Here is a 19,890-nt window from a genome sequence, read left to right as displayed (position 1 = left end):
TCACCCAAAGTAAACGTTTTCTGCGCAGTGTCATCACGGAAACTTTACGGACCATTCTTCTTCGCAGAAAACACTGTAACTGGCCATACGTACCTGGATATGTGACAGCAGTGGTTGTTCCCACAAATGCAAGAAGATTCTGACAATTTCCTGTTCCAGCAGGATGGGGCCCCACCCCATTATCATCACGTTGTTCGTGAATTCCTGAACAATGAGTTACCTCAACGCTGGATAGGGCGAGCAGGGCAAAATGATCAGTGTTTCGACATGTGGCCTCCAAGATCCCCGGATCTAACTCCCTGTGACTTCTTCTTATGGGGATACATAAAAGATAGTGTGTATGTGCCACCTTTACCACAAAATGTAGAACTCAAGCGCAGGATTGAAGAAGATGCTACCACTGTCTCTGAGGATATGCTCCAAAGAGTATGGCAAGAATTTGATTACCGTGTAGACATATGTCGTGTTACACATGGTTCCCATATCGAGGCATTGTGAACATTTGTTTTATTGCAATTTCATCATGTTACGAATGCAATTTTAACATGGTTTGATTTCAATTTACTTCTGTTAACACATACTGTAAACTTTTAGCGATTACTTAAGATTTTGTTCAATATATGCTTTCGTTGTTAGGTTAAAAAGGTAAGCTTTGGTCTCTTAGCATTAAAATGAAGTCCCTAAATGCATTCCACTGAGGTTCAGATTTACTTCTACATTAATTCCCACAAGTCTACAATACATACTTACAGTTGCTTGTCAATGGAAAATACATTATCTGTGGGAAGCATGCATGCTTGCACAAGGTAATTTTTAAGTTGTTTTTTTCAACATAAATAACTCTTTTTCGAAATCCAAACAGTGCTCATTACTTTCAGGAAGGTTCAAATTTTGTGTGACAATGATTGCCAAAATTCTATGGTAATTAGTCTTCCTGCTAGGAGAATTTGAAAAAAATCATAATACAATAGGAACAGCTACCCTTAGGTAACTTGACACTTGACACCAGCTCACATTTTTCTCCTTGCAACACAAGAAAATAACACCATCTGGTGGTTTGATTTCTTTGCACTGGATCCCCTTTCTACAACTCTACAGAGATCAAAAAAGTCATTACGAATAAGTATCAACATTTAACATGCAATTAACATAAAATTTTGGTAAATGCCCGATATTTATCCAAGTCTTGTCATATTTTAGCACTGTTATGTAACTTTTGCACCCAATATGTTTTTCTATTTCAGAAAGATACAGCTTATTTTATTATTATTATATGCATTCCCTGTGACAATATTAAAAAAAAAGAATATTCATTTAAGTGTTAGGCTATTTCAACAACACACTTACTTGTATACTTCTTATCTTGAAATGCAACTCCAGTCCAATCAGAGATCTAAAAATGAGAAAAACATGAATTAGTGTAAGTGCATTCTAAATTACAATGATCTAAAACATATGTAGTATAATAATTCAAATATGCCTTTTTATGTGCAAAATAAATATATTAACCTTTAGCAGACGAAGCCCCACGCGAGGGTATTCTCGTTGAGCACGGGGCCTTTTCAAGCACACACCGTTCAAACTTGGCTCGAAGTACAAAAAAAAATCATAGCTCGAGAACCAATTGTTGTGTAGAACAGTCCATATTCAAGATGGCAGTAAAAAAATGGTTAAAACAAAAAATTATGCATATAAGACTACAAGGAAGGAAAATATCATTTTCGGCATTAAACATGCAGCAAGTAATCACTATGACTTGATTGATTTGTTTTATTTTACTTTACATTTCTGTTACTTCTGGCACAGCATCATTAGTCTGCAAAATGCAGTCCAGGGTGTAGTACATCAAAGCACTGGCGAATGCATTTCTTCATTTTTACAGAGGAAACTACTTACGGAAATGAGTTTCTGTAGCATTTTCAAAGTTTGTGTAGGTATTTTCTTACATCGTGGAATCTATTTGACCGGGAATTCAGGTATTTTTGAAGAAAAATATCTCTCCGATGCACAATTGCCGTTGCTTTTATTTACTTTCTGTAAGTGAACCGGATGTTACGTACGTTGGATGATGTAACCCTCTGTCAATGTTTCCAACCACGCCATTGTTTTGCAAGAAGATGAAAAAAACGAAATATACATTCCTGATATTACTACAACCCCAAAGTATAACTATGTTTGCCTAACCTACCTAACCGAGAATGGTTTGTGGGGCTATGCGTGAATGGTTTTTGGGGCTATGCATGAATGGTTTTGGGGCATTTTTTGGTTAAGAAGGTTGGAAACACTGCATACCCACTGATGATCCACGATGCTACTCAAGCTGTGCCTGCCATACTGTGCGTCATGGAAGCAAAAAAAGGAAGAACAATAATTACTGTCAATCTGAAAAATTGAAATTATTTTCGTGAAAAAAGCAAAATGCCCCAAATAACCCCATGAACCATGCACGGATAGCCCCAGACACCAAGAAATCACCACGAACCATGCATGCTTAGCCCCAATTAATGAATAGCCCCACGAACCATGCACGGCAAGGTTAGGTTCGGTTACGTTAGGCAAACATAGTTGAAATTATCATCTTGCAAAAAACGGCATGGTTGGAAACACTGACAGGGAGTTACATCATCACACATTCGCACCATTTGGTTCACTTACAGAAAGCAAATGAAAGAAACGACAATTGTGCATCGGAAATATATTTGTGTTCAAAAATACATGATGTACCGGTGAAATAGATTCCACGATGAAAGAAAATACATCCACGAACTTCTAAAAGCTACAGAAACTCATTTCCTGTAAGTAGTTTCTTGTGTAAAAATGAAAAAATCCGTTGAGACCGTATCGAATGTTTACCTACATAACGAAAGTGACATGATACGATACGGCCTAAAAAAAACATAGTACACAATTTTGTACTTCGGAACATTTCTATAAATTATCATTTTCACGAGACAAAGTTTGTCTTCAATTCACTTAAAAATATATGGAGTGAATTTACAATACCGGAAGTATCTTCAATTGCTTTCAAATTTGGCATACTCACTAATTTTGGCATCGTAATCACGAATCTGCAGTTAAAATTTGGCGGTCACATCTAGAAATTGCAAAATAAGTCGAAAAAAGTGGGTCCGTGAACAGAGTAAACACCCTTGATATATGAAGAAAACAACTATTTTTTGCAATGATTAGCATTTCAAAACAATGTTTATGATGACCCTTAATTTTAACTATGCTTGCCTAACCTAACCTTACCGTGAATGGTTCGTGGGGCAAACAATGTTTTCAACCTTTACCGAAAGGTGCCATTTTCTCACATGCAAATCAACACTCTCACTTATTGCACAACACTTGAGCAACATTGGTAGCAAGACCGTTGTGTGGAAAGGAAGATGTTTTCATGTTAGTGTACGGAGAATAATAGTGGTAATTGACAAGGTTATTTTGCAATATCTAGACGTGACTGCCAAATTTTAACTGCAGATTCGTGATTACGAGGTCAAAATTAGCAAGTATGCAAAATTTGAAAGCAATTTAGATACCTCCGGGGTACTAATTTACTATTCCGCAAACAGATTTCTTCATTTTTACACAAGAAACTACTTACGGTAATATGTTCCTGTAGCATTGTCTAACATCTGGAAGGTGTTTTCTGTGATGTGGGAATGTATCATAGCAGAAATTCATGTTTTTTGTTGAAAATTAATTCTCCGATGGACAATAGCATTTGGCGCTTATACCTTCAGAGATCATCATGTGTTGTGCTTGTGTTTTGTTGATGTTCATTGGGATGCAATGTTTCCAACCAAAAATTCAACCATGACGTGTCATGGATGCGTGGTGAAATTCATACCTGGAGCTCCAAAAAACATTCACGGATAGCCCCACAAACCATTTCCAGCAAGGTTAGGTTAGGTTAGGCAAGCATAGTTAAAATTTTGTTCGTAAAACAATGCAAAGTAAAAAAAAAAAAAAAAAAAAAATTTGCGAAAATAAATAAATTAAATTACATCAGCTTTCTTCTCGAGTGCTTTTGGGTTACGAAGGTTGGAAACACTGGATACCGAATGAAAATCGACAAAACACAAGCACGACGCGCGATTATCTATGAAGGTGTACGCGCCATACTGTGTCATAAGGAAGCGAGAAAATGCAAATAAAGAAGTACTCGTAATGTGGAAAATTGACATTATTTTCATCAAAAAAACATGAATACACCATAAAGAATTTTCCGTGAAGCAGATAGGTAAGTACGAATGTTAAAAGGGACAAAAGGAAGAAAATACAGGTGTTTGTGGAATAGTAAATTTTTACCACTTCGGTATTGTAAATACATACCAAAAATATTATTTTTTTAATTCCCTCCAACGGCAATCGAATTTTGGATCCTTCGATTACAAGGGGATAGCATTAGCCACATTTGGCATATAATCGTTTAATTTGTACCTTGAATCACTGCCACAAAAGCTTCGAAAAGTTTGCGGGAATCAAGGCAGCGGGTGTGTTTTCGTGCAATGAATTGTGGGGGAAGTTGTTTGCTGGATATCATCCATTGGGTACTAATCTGATATTCCCCGGACAGATCTCTTCATTTTTACAGAAGAAACTACTTACGGTAATAAGTTCCTGTAGCATTGCCTAACATCCTGAAGGTGTTTTGTGTGATGTAACGGATTTCTTCAAATTTAAAAGTTTGGGGCTCATTTGGGGGCAGATGACTCCGACCTATTTCTAATATGCCTTTAACAGGGACTCTATAAAGCCGGGGAGCCAGAGCGGAGGAGAGGAGGGGCCGCATCAGCGGTTGGGGGCGGTAGGTCAATTACCCCAGGGGCGGAGCCCGGAATCTGTGGGAAATTTGAAATCAAAAATTTCAAACAAAAATATTTTTTTGTTTAAATTTCCCACCGATTGCAGGACGAAAAACGTGAATACACCTTAAAGAATGTTCCGCGAAGCAAATAGGTAAGTACAAATGTCAAAAATTGGCAAAACGAAGAAGTTATAGGTGTCCCGGGGAATATCAGTTTTTTTTACCAGGAGTAACTGTCCTGCGTGGTTGCATATGTAAAATGTAAAATATATTGGCATGAGTTTACAATACCGGACCACTCTCCAATTTCTATAAAATTTCGCCTACTTACTAATTTCGGTGTCCTGATGACGTATCTGTAGTTCATATTTGGCGGTCACTTGTTAAAATTGTACATTTACGTGTAGAACTTGTAAAATAACCTTGCGATTTACCACGTTCATTGTCCATACACAGCAATTCGGAACCATATTTCTTTCGCAATTCGTTAATGCTCTTCCTTTACGCACAACAATCTTCCAACCTTGAATATTGACGTCAGACGAGGAATGCCTACGTGGTTAGGTTAGGTTCCATTAGCATAAATACAAAGAAAAATTAATATTTTCGCTAAGAGACGCGTTACTTTGTATTGCCTAACATGAAAAAGCTCTCTCCCGTGACGTCAGAACACAATGTTGCTACAGTGTTGTGCGATAAGTGACACCCATTCGGGGGAAATGCCGTGTTCCGTGGAGCTGCTGTTCTTATGGTAGGGTTACGTTACGTTAAGAAAACGTAGTTTATTTCGTTTTTTTATCAATTTCCATACTTGACCGCCAATTATTACATGCAGATTCGTGATTAGGAGGTCTCAATTAGTGAGTAGGCGAAATTTCATAGCAATTGAAGAGTGGTCCGGTATTGTAAACTCGTTCCAATATATTTTGACGAGGGCTGGGAGTGACGAAAAGAGACGACCAGGAGGGAAAAATATTCATCATGCAAGTTGCAACTCTTCCGTGTTCTCTACAGACACAAAGTTTGCGTTGTACGGCGAAAAGGAGTGTACAATTTTTTTACGGTAGCCAAACATTTTTCTTTTACCGTGTTTAGATAGTTCAATGGCAGTGTGATGGAAATTGCCGCGACAAACTAGTTTAAATTGAACATCTGAAACCTACGATTGCTTCTATAGTCAACAAGTACCAAACATACATACGTGAACCATATGGCTTGAGGAACTCACCTTCCCTAGTCTGTCTCCTTTCGAAAACGGCTGGTACGGCATATCTTTAAATTGGTCGGGTACATCACAAGGTCCCCAGCCAGCAGGATTTACGTGAATAGTAGGAGGTTCAAAATGAGCCACCGGTCGATCACTTGCTTCCTGCTCCATTTTTATCAAGTTTCGAAGCTTTACCACCACACCACACTTTTCTCCGGTTCCGTCACGAGCAGAAATGCCATACAATTTCGTTTTTATACATCGTCCTGTAAAGTTCCTAATACACTACTATGATACAGCTCAGAACGCAGTAATGGCAAACCCTCTCTCCTTATACACACAGAGAGAGGAAGTATACAGAACAAAGTAACATAGAATAAACAAATTACTCATGGTAAGAAACGCAAAGCCCACTAAAATATTTTACAGGGAACCATACATCACAGGTTTTTCAAGTGTCACAGACTGCTAACCATGCGCATACATTTAACAAAAGAAGAAGAAAGCTTTGTTTATGACATTTGTTCAATGGAAGTTCATTATTATGTTAGTAAAACATAATGCGATCATAACTGAACGCATAATTTACTTTTCTCTTTAAATAGTAATGTGATGTACATATCTAATGTATGTTGAAACTCTTGGTTGTAATTTCAATCTGTAAGTACAAGGACAATAATTTTCATTGTTATGTAGTAGGTATATTATGTACATGTTCATATTTTGTGGAAGTAGGGTAAGAGTCTAGTTTACGTCCTTTTCCTAAGGAATACGTGTCATATATCGTTGGAAAGGTTATTGTATAAGGAATTCAACAAAGGAAATCCCAAGGCGAGGGAAAATTTCCTGGAGGAGAAAATCGAGAAAAACCGAGGTACTACTTTACTATACCAGAGACACCTATCAATGATTTATTTCGAAATTTTTTACTTTGATAACGTACTATTCTGCGTTGCAGAACATTTCTTTAGGTGAAATAATGGATTTCTAACGAAAATAATGTGTATTTCTTACATATGATAGCCCCATGAACCATCACGGGGACGAGGTATGCCTACTAGGTTAGGTTAGGCCTGTTAGGTTAGGTTCCATTAGCACTCCTTTCGTTCAATTTAGCATATACGGACAACATCGGAATTACAAATTCCATGGCATCTTCCACACCCGGCAACAACTTCACGACGCATCCTCGACACATCATGTTGTAGCAGCAGCAATAGTGCGTATTGTGCTCTCATGCAGAAAGCAAATGGCGGCAGCAGCAATAGCGTGTCGCAAATAGATTTTCGTAGAAAACCTCATGCATTCGCATTAAAATTTATCAAAACTACATTCCCGAACATCGACAACCCTACAGAAAATGATTTGCGTAAGTACTTTCTCCTGTAAATTTGAAGAAATCCGTCTCCGGTATAGTAAAGTGTTACCAAAACGGATGTTGTCCGGATATGCCTGATTGGACGTACTGAGGACATTTTTCGATGATGAAGCACACATTTAGGGGTGAAATGAGTGCTAATGGAACCTAACCTAACCTCGTAGGCATACCTCGTTCCCGTGAATGGTTAGTGGGGCTATTGTGAACAGAAAGTGTAAAAAGAAAAACTTACTTACCCTAAGAGATGCCGGAGTGCCAGCCGTCTGTTAACCTAAGAGATGCCGGAGCGCCGGTGGTAGCACGGTTTTGAACGATGCACCGGATTATCACTTGGGATAAACCTATTTTACACTACCTAGAAGTTTTTGGAACCTGTTCTTCTTTAACATGCATTCACTACGCGAACACAAACACGAGCATACAATCTTGTTAACTCCCATCGGTTACCACCAAAAGGCAAGAAGGACATAAACTAGACTCTAGCCGGAAGTAGTATAGTCATAGATTACTCTTCTATTTATATTTGTTTTTTTATTTTGTTTAGAATAAGGTATAAATTGACAATACCGAACGTATCTCCGATTTCTTTCAAATTCGGCATACTCAAAAATTGGCGGTCACGTCTAGAAATTGCAAAATAACCTTGTCAATTACCGCTATGATTCTCTATACACTAACATGGAAACGATATGAAGACGTCTTCCTTTCCGCACAACGGTCTTGCTATCAACGTTGCTCAAGTGTTGTGCAATAAGTGAGAGCGTTGATTTGCACGTGGGAAAATGGCATCTTACGTAAAGATGGAAACATGTTTGCCCCACCAATCATTCACGGTAAGGTTAGGTTAGGCAAGCATAGTTAAAATTAAGGGTCATCATAAACATAGTTTTGAAACGCTTATCATTGCAAAAAATAGTTGTTTTCTTCATATATGACTGCCAAATTTTAACTGCAGATTCGTGATTATGATACCAAAATTAGTGAGTATGCCGAATTTGAAAGCAATTGAAGATACTTCCGGTATTGTACATTTGCTCCTAGAATAATATACGTTACTGGGCCTACTGTGTTTCTCGTTCTCCTGAGAAGGGACAGTAAGCCGTGCCAACTTTAAAGAATAAAACTCCAGGTGATTTCTTAACAATCTTCAACCTTTTTTATTAAAATGTTCTGAATATGAGCTGTTATCTATTTGCGATCTTGCTGCTGTGAATAAAAAATTATTCAGCTTCATGAAAACAACTTAGCAATCACAATTTGTAAGTAAACAAAATCAAAGCTGTAATACTATAACAAATTGCGGTAAATGTCTGTTATATCGGAGACACATTTCTTAATTTTTACAGAAGAAACTACTTACGGAAATGAGTTTCTGTAGTATTTTGAAAGTTCTTGGAGGTATTTTCTCACCGTAGAATGCTGCATAACAAGAAATAAGCACTTTTGATATAATAAACTTGCATTTTGTGCAAAGCGACAACATTATGCCGTTGTTTCCATTATGTACCTGCAGATGGCATGAGCGTCGAAAGTCATGCGGTCTCGCCAGTGTTTCAAAACGTGCCTTTTTTTTACCAGAATTTTATTTTTTTTATTTTTTTAACTATGCTTATCTAATCTAACCCAACCTAACCTAACCTTGCCAGAAATGGTTCGTGGGGCTATCGTGAAGGGTTTTTGGGGCTATCGTGAATGGTTTTTGGGGCTATCTGTCAATGGATTGTAGGGGCTATCAGGAATGGTTTTTGGAGCTATCCGTCAATGGTTTGTGATGACATAATGAACACAAAAGTAGGTATTTTTCGGTTAAGTAGCTTGAAACACTGCATACCCCACTCCAAATCAACAAAACACAAGCACGACGTGCAATGATCCACAGCTGTGCGTGCCATATTGTATGTTCCGCAACGGAAGAAAGGACCCAAAAGAATTACTCGTAATGTGGAAAATCGAAGTTATTTTCATGTAAAAAGCATAATGGCACCTTCAACTATGTTCCGCAATACACAATTGGTAAGTACGAACCATTTAAAACTGAAAATATTCAATAGAAATGTGTCTCCGATATAACAGACAATTACCCAAATTGCTTCAGAATGAAACCTTTCTAAAATACTTGGTGACAGTCTCTACATTCCATTTCAAATTCACTCTTTTTCTGTAACCAATTGAAATAACTTTTCGACGCGTCATTGATCTTGCAGTAATACTCACTTTCCTTTTCTCGTGAGTTTAAACAGGCCATGACAAAAACACAAACCCTGAAACCAGGCCCGTAGTAAGGCACAGGCTGGGGAGGGGTGGCTCAGACCCCCCTGGCACTGCTGTCAGCTCCCCTGTCATTAGGTAAAACTATTTTATATAATTTGCCGTGAAGAGTGAAAATGTGGAAAGCATATCTTGCTGACAACTTGGTGAAGGATAAATTCACAGAACATGAACAGCAGGTATTACATTCGTTCATCTTGTTTATGAACTGAAATCTAAGTAGCTGCAAGTATTTAGAAGATTCTCTAGACTTTAGAAGTTTCTTTCATTGAGGATCTTCTTTCTCTGTACCTTCGCAGCCCCTGTTGCATCCTCCCATTTAGATATAAACCTGCAACTTTGGCATCATCATCGGTGTCAAAGGGAGTTTTATTGCATCAGTGGGTGGGTGTAAGCACTATGATTGAATGTTGTAAATGTTGTGTGATATAAATATCAATATGTATCAAAGGTAGTATCGAATGTGTAGTAAGGGATGGAGTCGGTAGCAGTCAATTAACACTTCAAGAGATGTTTTTATTTTATTTATTTATCGGATATTGTACATGGTGAAGTTAAGGCTTTAATTAATGCCTTTTCTTACACTTAACCATTTGCTTACATCTGTTAACAAATAAAGTATTCAAGAAAAAAATAAAAATAATACAACAAAAAGATATCATTTATAAACACACACACACACACACATAAGCAAAATGGCAGTACAGTTTATATTACACACACACACCCACACACACACACCTTCTCGTTCTTACACACACATTCTTGTACTTACATACAGGAACGTACAAACAATAACATAACGTTACACTTAAACATTGTCCAAAACAGTCTACGTTAATCATAAATCACCTGAAATATAGCATTTAATCATTTTTGTTCCTGTGCTTTGCTTTCTTCTCTCATTCTCTGCACCTGCTACTTAGTGTGGGAAGTCAAATTTTTAGTTTTCGTTATTTAAAAGATGTAGTTTTAAGGGGGTTTTGAATGTCATATTTGAGGAAGAGGCATAAATTTCAGGTGGCAACTTTTCCCAAAGGCCTGCTGAGGTGACAGTAAAAGAATTCACATAAAAGTTGGATTTGTGGAGTGGAATAGAGAGCGGAGACATTTCGTGCGATCTGGTGTTGCGCCTGTGAAAGTCGGAAAGATGTTGAAATTGTTTATAGAGATATTGTGGGTCTTTATTTCGAGGATTTTGTGCAGTAAAATTTACTTATGAACATTATGTTTATCGTTTAATATAAGCCACTTGACCTTCGCAAAGTGTGGTGTCAAGTGTTCTGAATATTTTAGACCGAAAACGAAACGAATGAAGGCATTTTGGATTCAAAACTTGGAGATGTCAGGGAAAATAGAATGTTGTTCTTTTATTTGCACTGACAATGGATTTTCCATAGACTTATATTCTATGATTTTCAGCAACAAACGTTTATGCGTAAAAAAGAAAGAAAATGTTTAAGAATATGATTTCTTGCAATTTCTACTCTAGCAATATACCGTAAGCCAAGCTAAAGTAACATAAAATGGCACAGAATGGTGTGGAAATGCCTTTTAAAATACCTGGAAAATTCAGAGAATTGTTTTGCCTGTGTGAATGGGAACACTTAGCATGTATTCTTTCTGGATTTTTAATAGGATGATTGAATAATGAAACTTGGCAAAGAACCTGTAGGTATTTAATGTAGACATGAATAGAAAGATCTTTCCTAATTTTAGGTGTTCAAGGGAACGTGAAAGTGCCGTGAAAATTGACTTCAAAACGATTATGAAAATGCTGAGGTATTGAGTACATGGATAGAAGTTGGTTTCTTATGACTGAAGTAGTTATGCTGCAGTTTAAAAATAAATAAAGATTTGTTGCACTTATGTTGTTTCTATGAATATCTTTCTTCTACAGATAGGGTGTAATGCACAGTGATAAGAAATACTATCACTCTCTGTGCAAATCCCAGAAGCTTGAGAAGTTGCAGCTGGTGTCAGAAGCCCTCGAGGCAGCCAGGTTAGTACCATTTGCAGCTAAACTATCAATGAGATGGATATATGATGTCCTACAATAAGTATGACAAATTAATTTTGTAACTCTGCTTGATTGACATCATGCATAAATTTGATTGGCCAACAAGGCCTTGGGGGAGATGACGCAGGGGAGTAAAAATGTTGGAATACAGTCTTGTTACATACATTTGGTACCAACACATGAATGGTGGGTATGTCTTTGTAACTTGGAGTGTCATTGATTTGTTTCCAATGGATTATATTTATTTCTCTTGTAGTTTACAGTTATTACAAGCATAAGAACACAGGTTTTCATTGTGACGTTTCAGGAGAACACACACTCCGTTCATCAGACATTTATTTTTAGGATTTATTATTTATTTAAAAGGATTATACAGAGGCTGTGCAGCGTATATGTGACCAAATTCTACTTTCCAAATAGTTACGAAAATCCATGGTGCCAGGTGCGACAAAGCTCGATGTGTCTCCCCTGGTTCCGAACAATGGCCCGGCAATGTAGTTTTCATTGCAGAAGGCTCCGTTGGAGAACTACGAGAGGGATCTTGTTCCATTCCACTTGCACAGCTTTCAAGAGACCATTCACAGTTGTCACGCGTCTCTCTTGCCCAATCCCCTTTTGAGCAGTCCAAATCCACAAAAGTCCATTGGACTTGCATATGGAGACTTCACAGGTATATCGTTGAAAGGTATGGCCTGTATTCCAGTAGCCTCCTTCATATCCAGGTGGAATACAAGGGACAATCTTGAGGTGTGTGATGAAGCTTTGTCTTGATGGATGCGGACCATGTTGATCTCGTTTCCGTACATTTCTGGTAGCTCATGCTCGTAGATCGGCCTCAGGATCTCCTCCTGGTAGTATTGCGAGTTGATTTTGCAGTTCTTCTTCACCCTGCGAATCTTCAGTTTACCTCGGATTATACAGAGGCTGTGCAGCGTATATGTGACCAAATTCTACTTTCCAAATAGTTACGAAAATCCATGGTGCCAGGTGCGACAATGCTCGATGTGTCTCCCCTGGTTCCGAACAATGGCCCGGCAATGTAGTTTTCATTGCAGAAGGCTCCGTTGGAGAACTACGAGAGGGATCTTGTTCCATTCCACTTGCACAGCTTTCAAGAGACCATTCACAGTTGTCACGCGTCTGTTGATGTTGATCTCGTTTCCGTACATTTCTGGTAGCTCATGCTCGTAGATCAGCCTCAGGATCTCCTCCTGGTAGTATTGCGAGTTGATTTTGCAGTTCTTCTTCACCCTGCGAATCTTCAGTTTACCTCGGTGACAGTAGCTGGCAACCACCGTGAACCCTTTCGGGAAAGCCTCTTTACATGCTCGGACCCATTTTGTGAAGCGCTTTGTGCCTTTGTCTCTGTACATGATGGCTCTTGGTTTGCAGCAGTCGGAAAGGTACACCCACGCCTCATCCAATGTAGCGACGTACTGCCACCTTTGGTTTGCCAGATGCCGCTCGTACAGCTTTCGACTGTTACACTTGCATTCCCGTCAGTGGGCATCGGTAAGTTGATGACTAGGGCTCGGATTTTTAGGTGCTAAAAATCAGAAAAATATTTATTTTTTATGTGCTCAAAATATGGAAAATATTTACACTTTATGTACTTAAACATGGAAAATATGCATTTTTATGTGCTAAAAATGTTGAAAATTTCTGCTTAAAACAGCTCGACTCACCAGATGAAATTAGCATGTTTTGCTGAAAAATGGTGAATTACAATACACCACAACTGTCATCTTCAAATTGTCCATTACAAAGGACTGACGATTGTCTCGAAACAGTGCCTTATACTGCGAAAATGTTCGTTCTACATCACATGAAGTCAACCTCGCATACTTAAGGCATGATATTTCACTCACACTTAAATATCCAATATTGTCTTCCTGTTCACCGTCCAATACATTCGAAATGTTACACATCATTTTAAAGCCGGAATTTTTTGCCATGACATCTTGGAGTTTTCTGCGAAGCAATTGTGCCTTTGGTCCATTAAGTTTGTTGAGCTTGCTCTCCACTTCACGAACTTCTTTAACTGCTTCTGACAAAGGAATGTCCGTTGCTTCTAGTTTCTTGATCGTATTACATAGGAAAGTCAAATTTGCAGAAATATAAGCCAGGTCATTTCTTAATGTAGAGTCACTCAACATACCTTGAAGAATTTCAATTGAAGAAGCATCATCTTTATTCAGTCCATTAACAACAGATGAAAATTCTTCAAAATTTTCTGCATAGTATGCAACAGCATTAAGCCATGTTCCCCACCGCGTAACTACAGGTGTGGGTGGCAACGGTGTTTGGGGATTTTCCTTTTTGAAGATTTCAATTCTTGTTGGCGATTTCACAAACACCTTTTTTCCATTCGAAACCAATTTATCTACATTAGGATATACATTTCTGATTTCTTCACATACCCTATGCAATCCATGAACAATGCACGACACATGAGTCATTTTAGGATAACTGACTGCAAGACCTTCTGCTGCTTTCTTCATATATGCTGCAGCATCTGTGAGCAAAAGTAAAACATTGTCGAACTTCACCCCACTTGGCCACAATATCTGCATGGCTTCATTGAACAATCTAGCAATTGTAACATGATTTGTGGCACACAGTTCTTGGCACGTTAAAAGAAAAGATTTACTTGAATTTGTTTCATCATTTTTCAATAACCCAACAACTACATTTCCCACTTTCCTACCACTTGAGTCCGTACTTTCATCTATGCTGACCCAGATTTTTTCATTCTCACAGATATCACGAATTTTCTGCATCGTTTCTTCGTAACACTGTGGGAGGTAACATTTCCTTAAAGTAGACTCATCTGGGGTGTCGATGTTTGTGTATTTGCCTAAAAAATTTCGCAGCTGAGGATGATTCACCTTTTAAAGCGGTATGTTAGCAGAAACAAAAGCCATACACAAATCCGCACAATAACGAGAAAACTTGGATGGTTCTTGGGACGAACTTGGGATGGGGTCACCAATAAGGGATTGTTTGCTTTTCACACGCACAGCTGCAGCAATATGTTTACTGCCATTCACATGTTGGGTTACCTGAGATCGCTGTTCTGCTGTTATGGCTTTTCCACAGGGCTGACAAAAGAGTAGCTTTCCATCAGTGGTAAATGTGTTCTTGAATTCTGCAACATATTGCTGCAAACGATAGCTTGGTGCAGATTTCACTTTTGGCATTTTCAAACACGCACACACTTACAGAAAACTCGCACCTTTCGAACGAAACACACTAGTGCTTCTCCCACGCAATACCACGCCAAGCAAATAGTGTGGAACAATCTGTCCACTACTGAACGTTGAGCTTACGTTTTACCTCTCAGTATGGACAATTCGTTACATCCAGACTGGATACTGTTGCCAGGTCTTCCAGAAATTTTTCCCTCTCTAAGATGAGAAAATAAATACAGCGACTATAAAAAAAAACCTTTTGATTTTTTTCTGGGAAATCTTAAAAAGATAAGAAAATTTAAGTAGATACGAAATTTTATGTGAAATTTTTGGGACAAAACATTCATTTTATGCATTTATGAGCGAATATTAAGAAATATGTATTTACATAAAAAAAATTGGAAAATATGTTTTTTTATGTGAAATAAAATTTGATATATAGGCTCCAGTTACTATGATCGGAATTTGTAACTCACTTACGAGGTCATATCTACTCGCAGAAAAAATATTTATTTACCTAAAAATCCGAGCCCTAGTGATGATACCTTTTCAAGATTCAGTTTTTGGCGCAAGGTGTGGTTAATAGTTCCCAAAGACACATTAGACAATTCGCCATCTGTCTTTGAGTCGGAGGATTCTCTTGCATGGCCATTCTGCGAAGTTTCGCCTGCATACTGGTGGTGGCTTGTGTGCACGGTCGTGTTCTCATCCCCTTTGTTGGAGAAGTGAATGCTGGGGCCATGGAATCCTTATACTTGCCGATCACATTCTTGATTAAAGTCAAACTACCGTCACAACCCTTGCTCTTACACTGCTTCCTGATCATTGACACACTGAACTTTGCATCGTAAAGGGCTACAACATAACCCTCCCAAAAGCGACTCAGTTTTGGCGGTATTTTCGGCCAAGTGAGAAAACACAAACACTTGGAAAAGTTTTACAACGTACTCCTCCCAAAAGCGACTCAGTTTGGGTGGGATTTTTGGCCCAGCAAGAAAACACAATCACTCTCTCACAGCTCACACACTACACTGACAATCGTTGGTCAGGCGAGTTCATTCTGCACGTGGGGGGAAGGAATCGCGTTTGGTCAAACATACACTGAACAGCCTTCTGTATTTAGTTTTCTTGAATTATTTAACTTTTTAATTCTTCTAAATTAATATACAGTATTGGTTAATGGACACCTGTATCTATGTCCTGGGTTTTTAAGTACTCACCATTCAACCTTTACACTTTTGTAGACAATTTAAAATCATGGGAAACTACTTCTCAAGTAACGTAAATGAGAGGATAAAATGTTTTAAAATTATTTGTGATTTGCTTATAGAGGACACATCATCATACACTTCTGCCACAAGTCCATTGAGAAATGCAGTCACCATGTGCTGGAGTCCCCCCCCCCCAAACTTCGTACACCATTGTCTCACTGTTGATTCATCCTTCACCACAAACCTCTGTGATTTGACGAATGACGAGTGTTCTTCATTCCTCTATCATTCACTCAGTGTCAAAATAAAAAAGAAAAGGGATGTGTTATTCAGATATTCAGCAGATTGATACCCAAGAACAGAAGGACAGCCAACAAATCTAAATATGACCAAATTTGGCTTTTGATAATAACAGAAATACTCTGCAGGAGTTTGGTAATGATTTAGATTAAATGTATCAAAGGAAATATGCAATTTCCTTCACCACATTGGTTTTAACACTTGTGCTGTCCCTACCTATGTCTTATATTTCATTCACGTAGGGAGGTGTTTACAATTAATGGACTTAAGTAGTCTTACTTTCATAACATCCCTAACTATTATGCTTTCAGAGCTTAACCCATTAACGCCCATGGGGATCACACAAATATTGCTCACTGAGTATAATATACTGACAATTTTTTTCTTGTGCACACATGGACAATCATTGAAGGTTTTTCTGGCATGACAAAACTAAAAAAAACAGTTCAAACATAAATTTTAAATATATTTATAGATACAGTTATGTTCAAAAATCAATATTTTCATCAGTAAATTTTTCTCATTTTTAAAATAATTTTTAAATGTACTTGTATAAAGTTTTTAATTTTGATTTTTTAACAGAGCATGTTTATTCTTTCTATATATCACCCTCATGAAGATCTTTATGTATATGAGACGCCATTTTGTTCTACAGCACAATTTGTCATGATCCCCAATTGGTAGAGGCACATATTTTTGGTAAATAAAAAAGCAAAATATCGGTACAAAAACTGAGTCGATTTCAGGTTCAAAAGCGGTAAATAAAATATCGGTGTTATAGCAGTGAAAAATTGGATGAAAAGTGGTATATAAAAAAACATATTGGTTTTAAAATTGTGAATATAATCCTAAATTTGATTTAAAGACTACACTTATTAGATAAAATTAACATTTTACTTCTAATAGCACATTTATGTAGTTATCAGAGTATTAATTTTATTTCTGTGTAAAGGAGTCCATTTTTGCTTCTCCAATATTAACAGCAGAATTAATCATTTTTCTGTGGACGTAAAATTCCCTTTTGTGTAACAATAAGAGTTTGGTATTTTATTTCAATGAACATTCCTCCCCATAGTAAGCACAATGAACTCTCATAAGATCAGCTATATTCTGTCCCGGATATCTCTGGACCAAAGCCGAGAAAAGGTGGGGAACCTAGTGGGCAGAACAAAGCAGTACACGCTGTTGCGAAGGCTGGTAACTGCAGTTGTTTTCCTCTCCATGCAATCCCACTCCCTCTCACATGTTCATGGGTAGAGCCGTCTTATGTCAATACTTGCGCAGAGTCTTGTTTTCGTTCGCTTGCTCCAGAGAGAGACATAGAATTGCGCAATCACACTATAAGTCAACAAATGCAACAATGGTGTTTCTCGGTTGAATCGTGTTAGATGCAACAATGCATTGGCATATGTGTCTGATCTCGAATCAAGCTTTAGATCTTTTGGAAGACCCCGACTTTGGTGTTAGTGGCAGTGATTCAGATGAAGTACGTAGTGGTACAATATATATTGTGTAAATTCCGCCAGAAGACGTGAACATTATTTCAACTGAAACAATTGGGAATTTGTGTTACAGGAACTGTTCGCATCAATCGAATGAGTAAGTTGCCAGTAAAAAGCAGACATAACACTGAAGAAAGAACCTCGTGGTACACATGATTTTGGACTTGACATTAGCAAAGAGGTCCTAGCTATCACATGGAAAGGCAACACTGCATTTATTTTCGCAAGTGAAAAAATGTCAAAGCCAAGAAATAAATATGTGGCCATTCCGCAACCAAAAGCAATTTCTAAATATAACAAGCATATGGGCGAAGTCAACCCTGCTTGATTGGTTCATTCAGAAATATTGCACAAATGTTTGAGGGGGAAAGTGGTATTTTTATTTGATAACAAATGCAATTGACATAGCCGTGGTCAATAGACATGTACTGTATTTATTAGTTCAAGGCAAAATGTCACTTCTCACCTTCCGTCGGATGATTGCTCGATCATATCATCAGCTGACCTCTTTATTTGACATAAAAATCCCAGACACACCATCTTATCATAAAGGAGCAAAATGTGTTCTGAAGAATATTCGAAAAGATCTATTGGGACACCTCATACAAAGGATTGAAGAGGGAAAGAAAAGAAAATGTGGAGTTTGCAAGAAAAATATTGGCAAAGAGTGCAAGAAATGCAATGTTGGTTTGCAAGTCGGTTGCTTCGAAGTGTGCCACAAATAGATATTTCAGTCGAAAACTTAGCATGTTGATTGTTTTAATGTGTGGAACAAATAAACCCTTCTGTAATTACAACATTATTACTGCCTGTTCATAATAATGCATCTGTGTTGTTCATCGTTGTCTGTGCCGACGTTTTGGTGCCAAAACTGGGTGGGGCAAGGAAAGTTTACTTTCCCTTGGTAGATAAGGTTTAGCATAGTGTGGGGCAGTGGTGGCGATTAGAGAGGGCAGTTGCCCCCCACACTATGCTAAACCTTATCTACAAAGGGAAATATACCGTCTTTGCCCCCGGATTTGGAACAGAATCACTGCCACTGGTGCAGGGATAATATTGACAAAAAGTAATGGGACAACTGCCCCCACGCCCCTCCCCCCCGAATCGCTACCACTGAATGTTGTTATACATCTATGTATAGATATATGTATTCATGTATGTTAAATGTAAGACGAGATCGGGAATTAGTTGTGTAAATGGAATTGAAATATGTTACTAATTTACATGCTGTTGCCCATGATCCCCAAATGGGGATAAGCCAATAAAATTATTTTATGAACAAAGTATGACATTTTTCGTTCTCTTGTAATAACATTCACACTCAGGTGACAAAAGGCAAACTTTTTAAACAAAAAAATCTGAGAAAAAAATTTGGGCGTTAATGGGTTAAGTGCGAGTCGTAACTCCTGTTCCTCCAATCGACAAGAAAGGTGCTGATGTCATCTCAACTCAGCACCTATCACTAATCTTCTTGTTCACACTCTAAACTGTTGATATATTAGTTAGATTAATGCAGTTCGTTGGAGATATTCCAAAAATAATCTGATTAGAGTTCTTGCATAAGATATTTAGCATTCATGTAATCTTTGCAGTCACAGCAGCACGTTGGACCTCTCAGAGAAGAATTTGCCAGTGGCACAGTACGAGGTGCTGGGGAAGGTGATAGCTTCATCATGCTCAGTTCAGAAGCTGAATCTGAACAACTGCCTCGTGCAGCCATCTGGAATGCAGGACATTCTAGATGGTCTCTGCGAGAATTCCTCCATCCAGGATGTTAATCTGAAAGGCAACAATATTCAGGGCACAACTGTTTCCAAGATAGCCAAATTTCTCAGGCATAATGGACTAGTTAAGCGGTAAATTTGTAGATTATGCATGATGTATTTTTTCACTTTTACATAAACGTTTGCATGGATGGTGACATTGAAGTCCAGGTTTTGTGGAGGAGCCAGTGGTTGTTGAGGTTGAGGTCTGTGGATGTTTCCTCCAGGTGAAAGCCAGCA

General features: G+C 38.0%; 2 protein-coding genes across 5 annotated transcripts in view; one reads left to right on the top strand and one right to left on the bottom strand.

The window, feature by feature from the left end:
- The window catches only part of eIF3d1 (eukaryotic translation initiation factor 3 subunit d1), a 29,130-nt gene extending 22,856 nt beyond the window's left edge, over positions 1-6,274 (bottom strand). The window contains exons 1-2 of one of the 2 annotated variants that reach the window (XM_083110887.1): positions 6,039-6,274; positions 1,348-1,393 (exon numbers count right to left, since the gene is read on the bottom strand). In XM_083110887.1, coding sequence (XP_082967013.1) covers positions 1,348-1,393; positions 6,039-6,188 — 196 coding nt within the window. In that variant the 5' untranslated portion in view covers positions 6,189-6,274. The remainder of the gene's footprint in view (positions 1-1,347; positions 1,394-6,038) is intronic. The other variant, XM_083110888.1, reaches the window with a different exon arrangement.
- Positions 6,275-6,508: 234 nt separating this feature from the next.
- The window catches only part of LOC145977945 (leucine-rich repeat-containing protein 45-like), a 28,857-nt gene continuing 15,475 nt past the window's right edge, over positions 6,509-19,890 (top strand). Inside the window, exons 1-3 of one of the 3 annotated variants that reach the window (XM_083110280.1) lie at positions 6,509-6,563; positions 11,564-11,665; positions 19,480-19,743. In XM_083110280.1, the coding sequence (XP_082966406.1) occupies positions 11,574-11,665; positions 19,480-19,743 (356 nt within the window). In that variant the 5' untranslated portion in view covers positions 6,509-6,563; positions 11,564-11,573. Of the gene's footprint in view, positions 6,717-11,563; positions 11,666-19,479; positions 19,744-19,890 lie in introns of all 3 variants that reach the window. The other 2 variants (XM_083110279.1, XM_083110278.1) reach the window with 2 other exon arrangements.

This window comes from Lepisma saccharinum, chromosome 24 (assembly GCF_977018435.1).
Source record: "Lepisma saccharinum chromosome 24, izLepSacc3.1, whole genome shotgun sequence".
NCBI classification, from domain to species: Eukaryota; Metazoa; Arthropoda; class Insecta; order Zygentoma; family Lepismatidae; genus Lepisma; species Lepisma saccharinum.
Note: the sequence above shows the minus strand (reverse complement) of the source record. Positions and strands in the feature narration are given on the sequence as shown.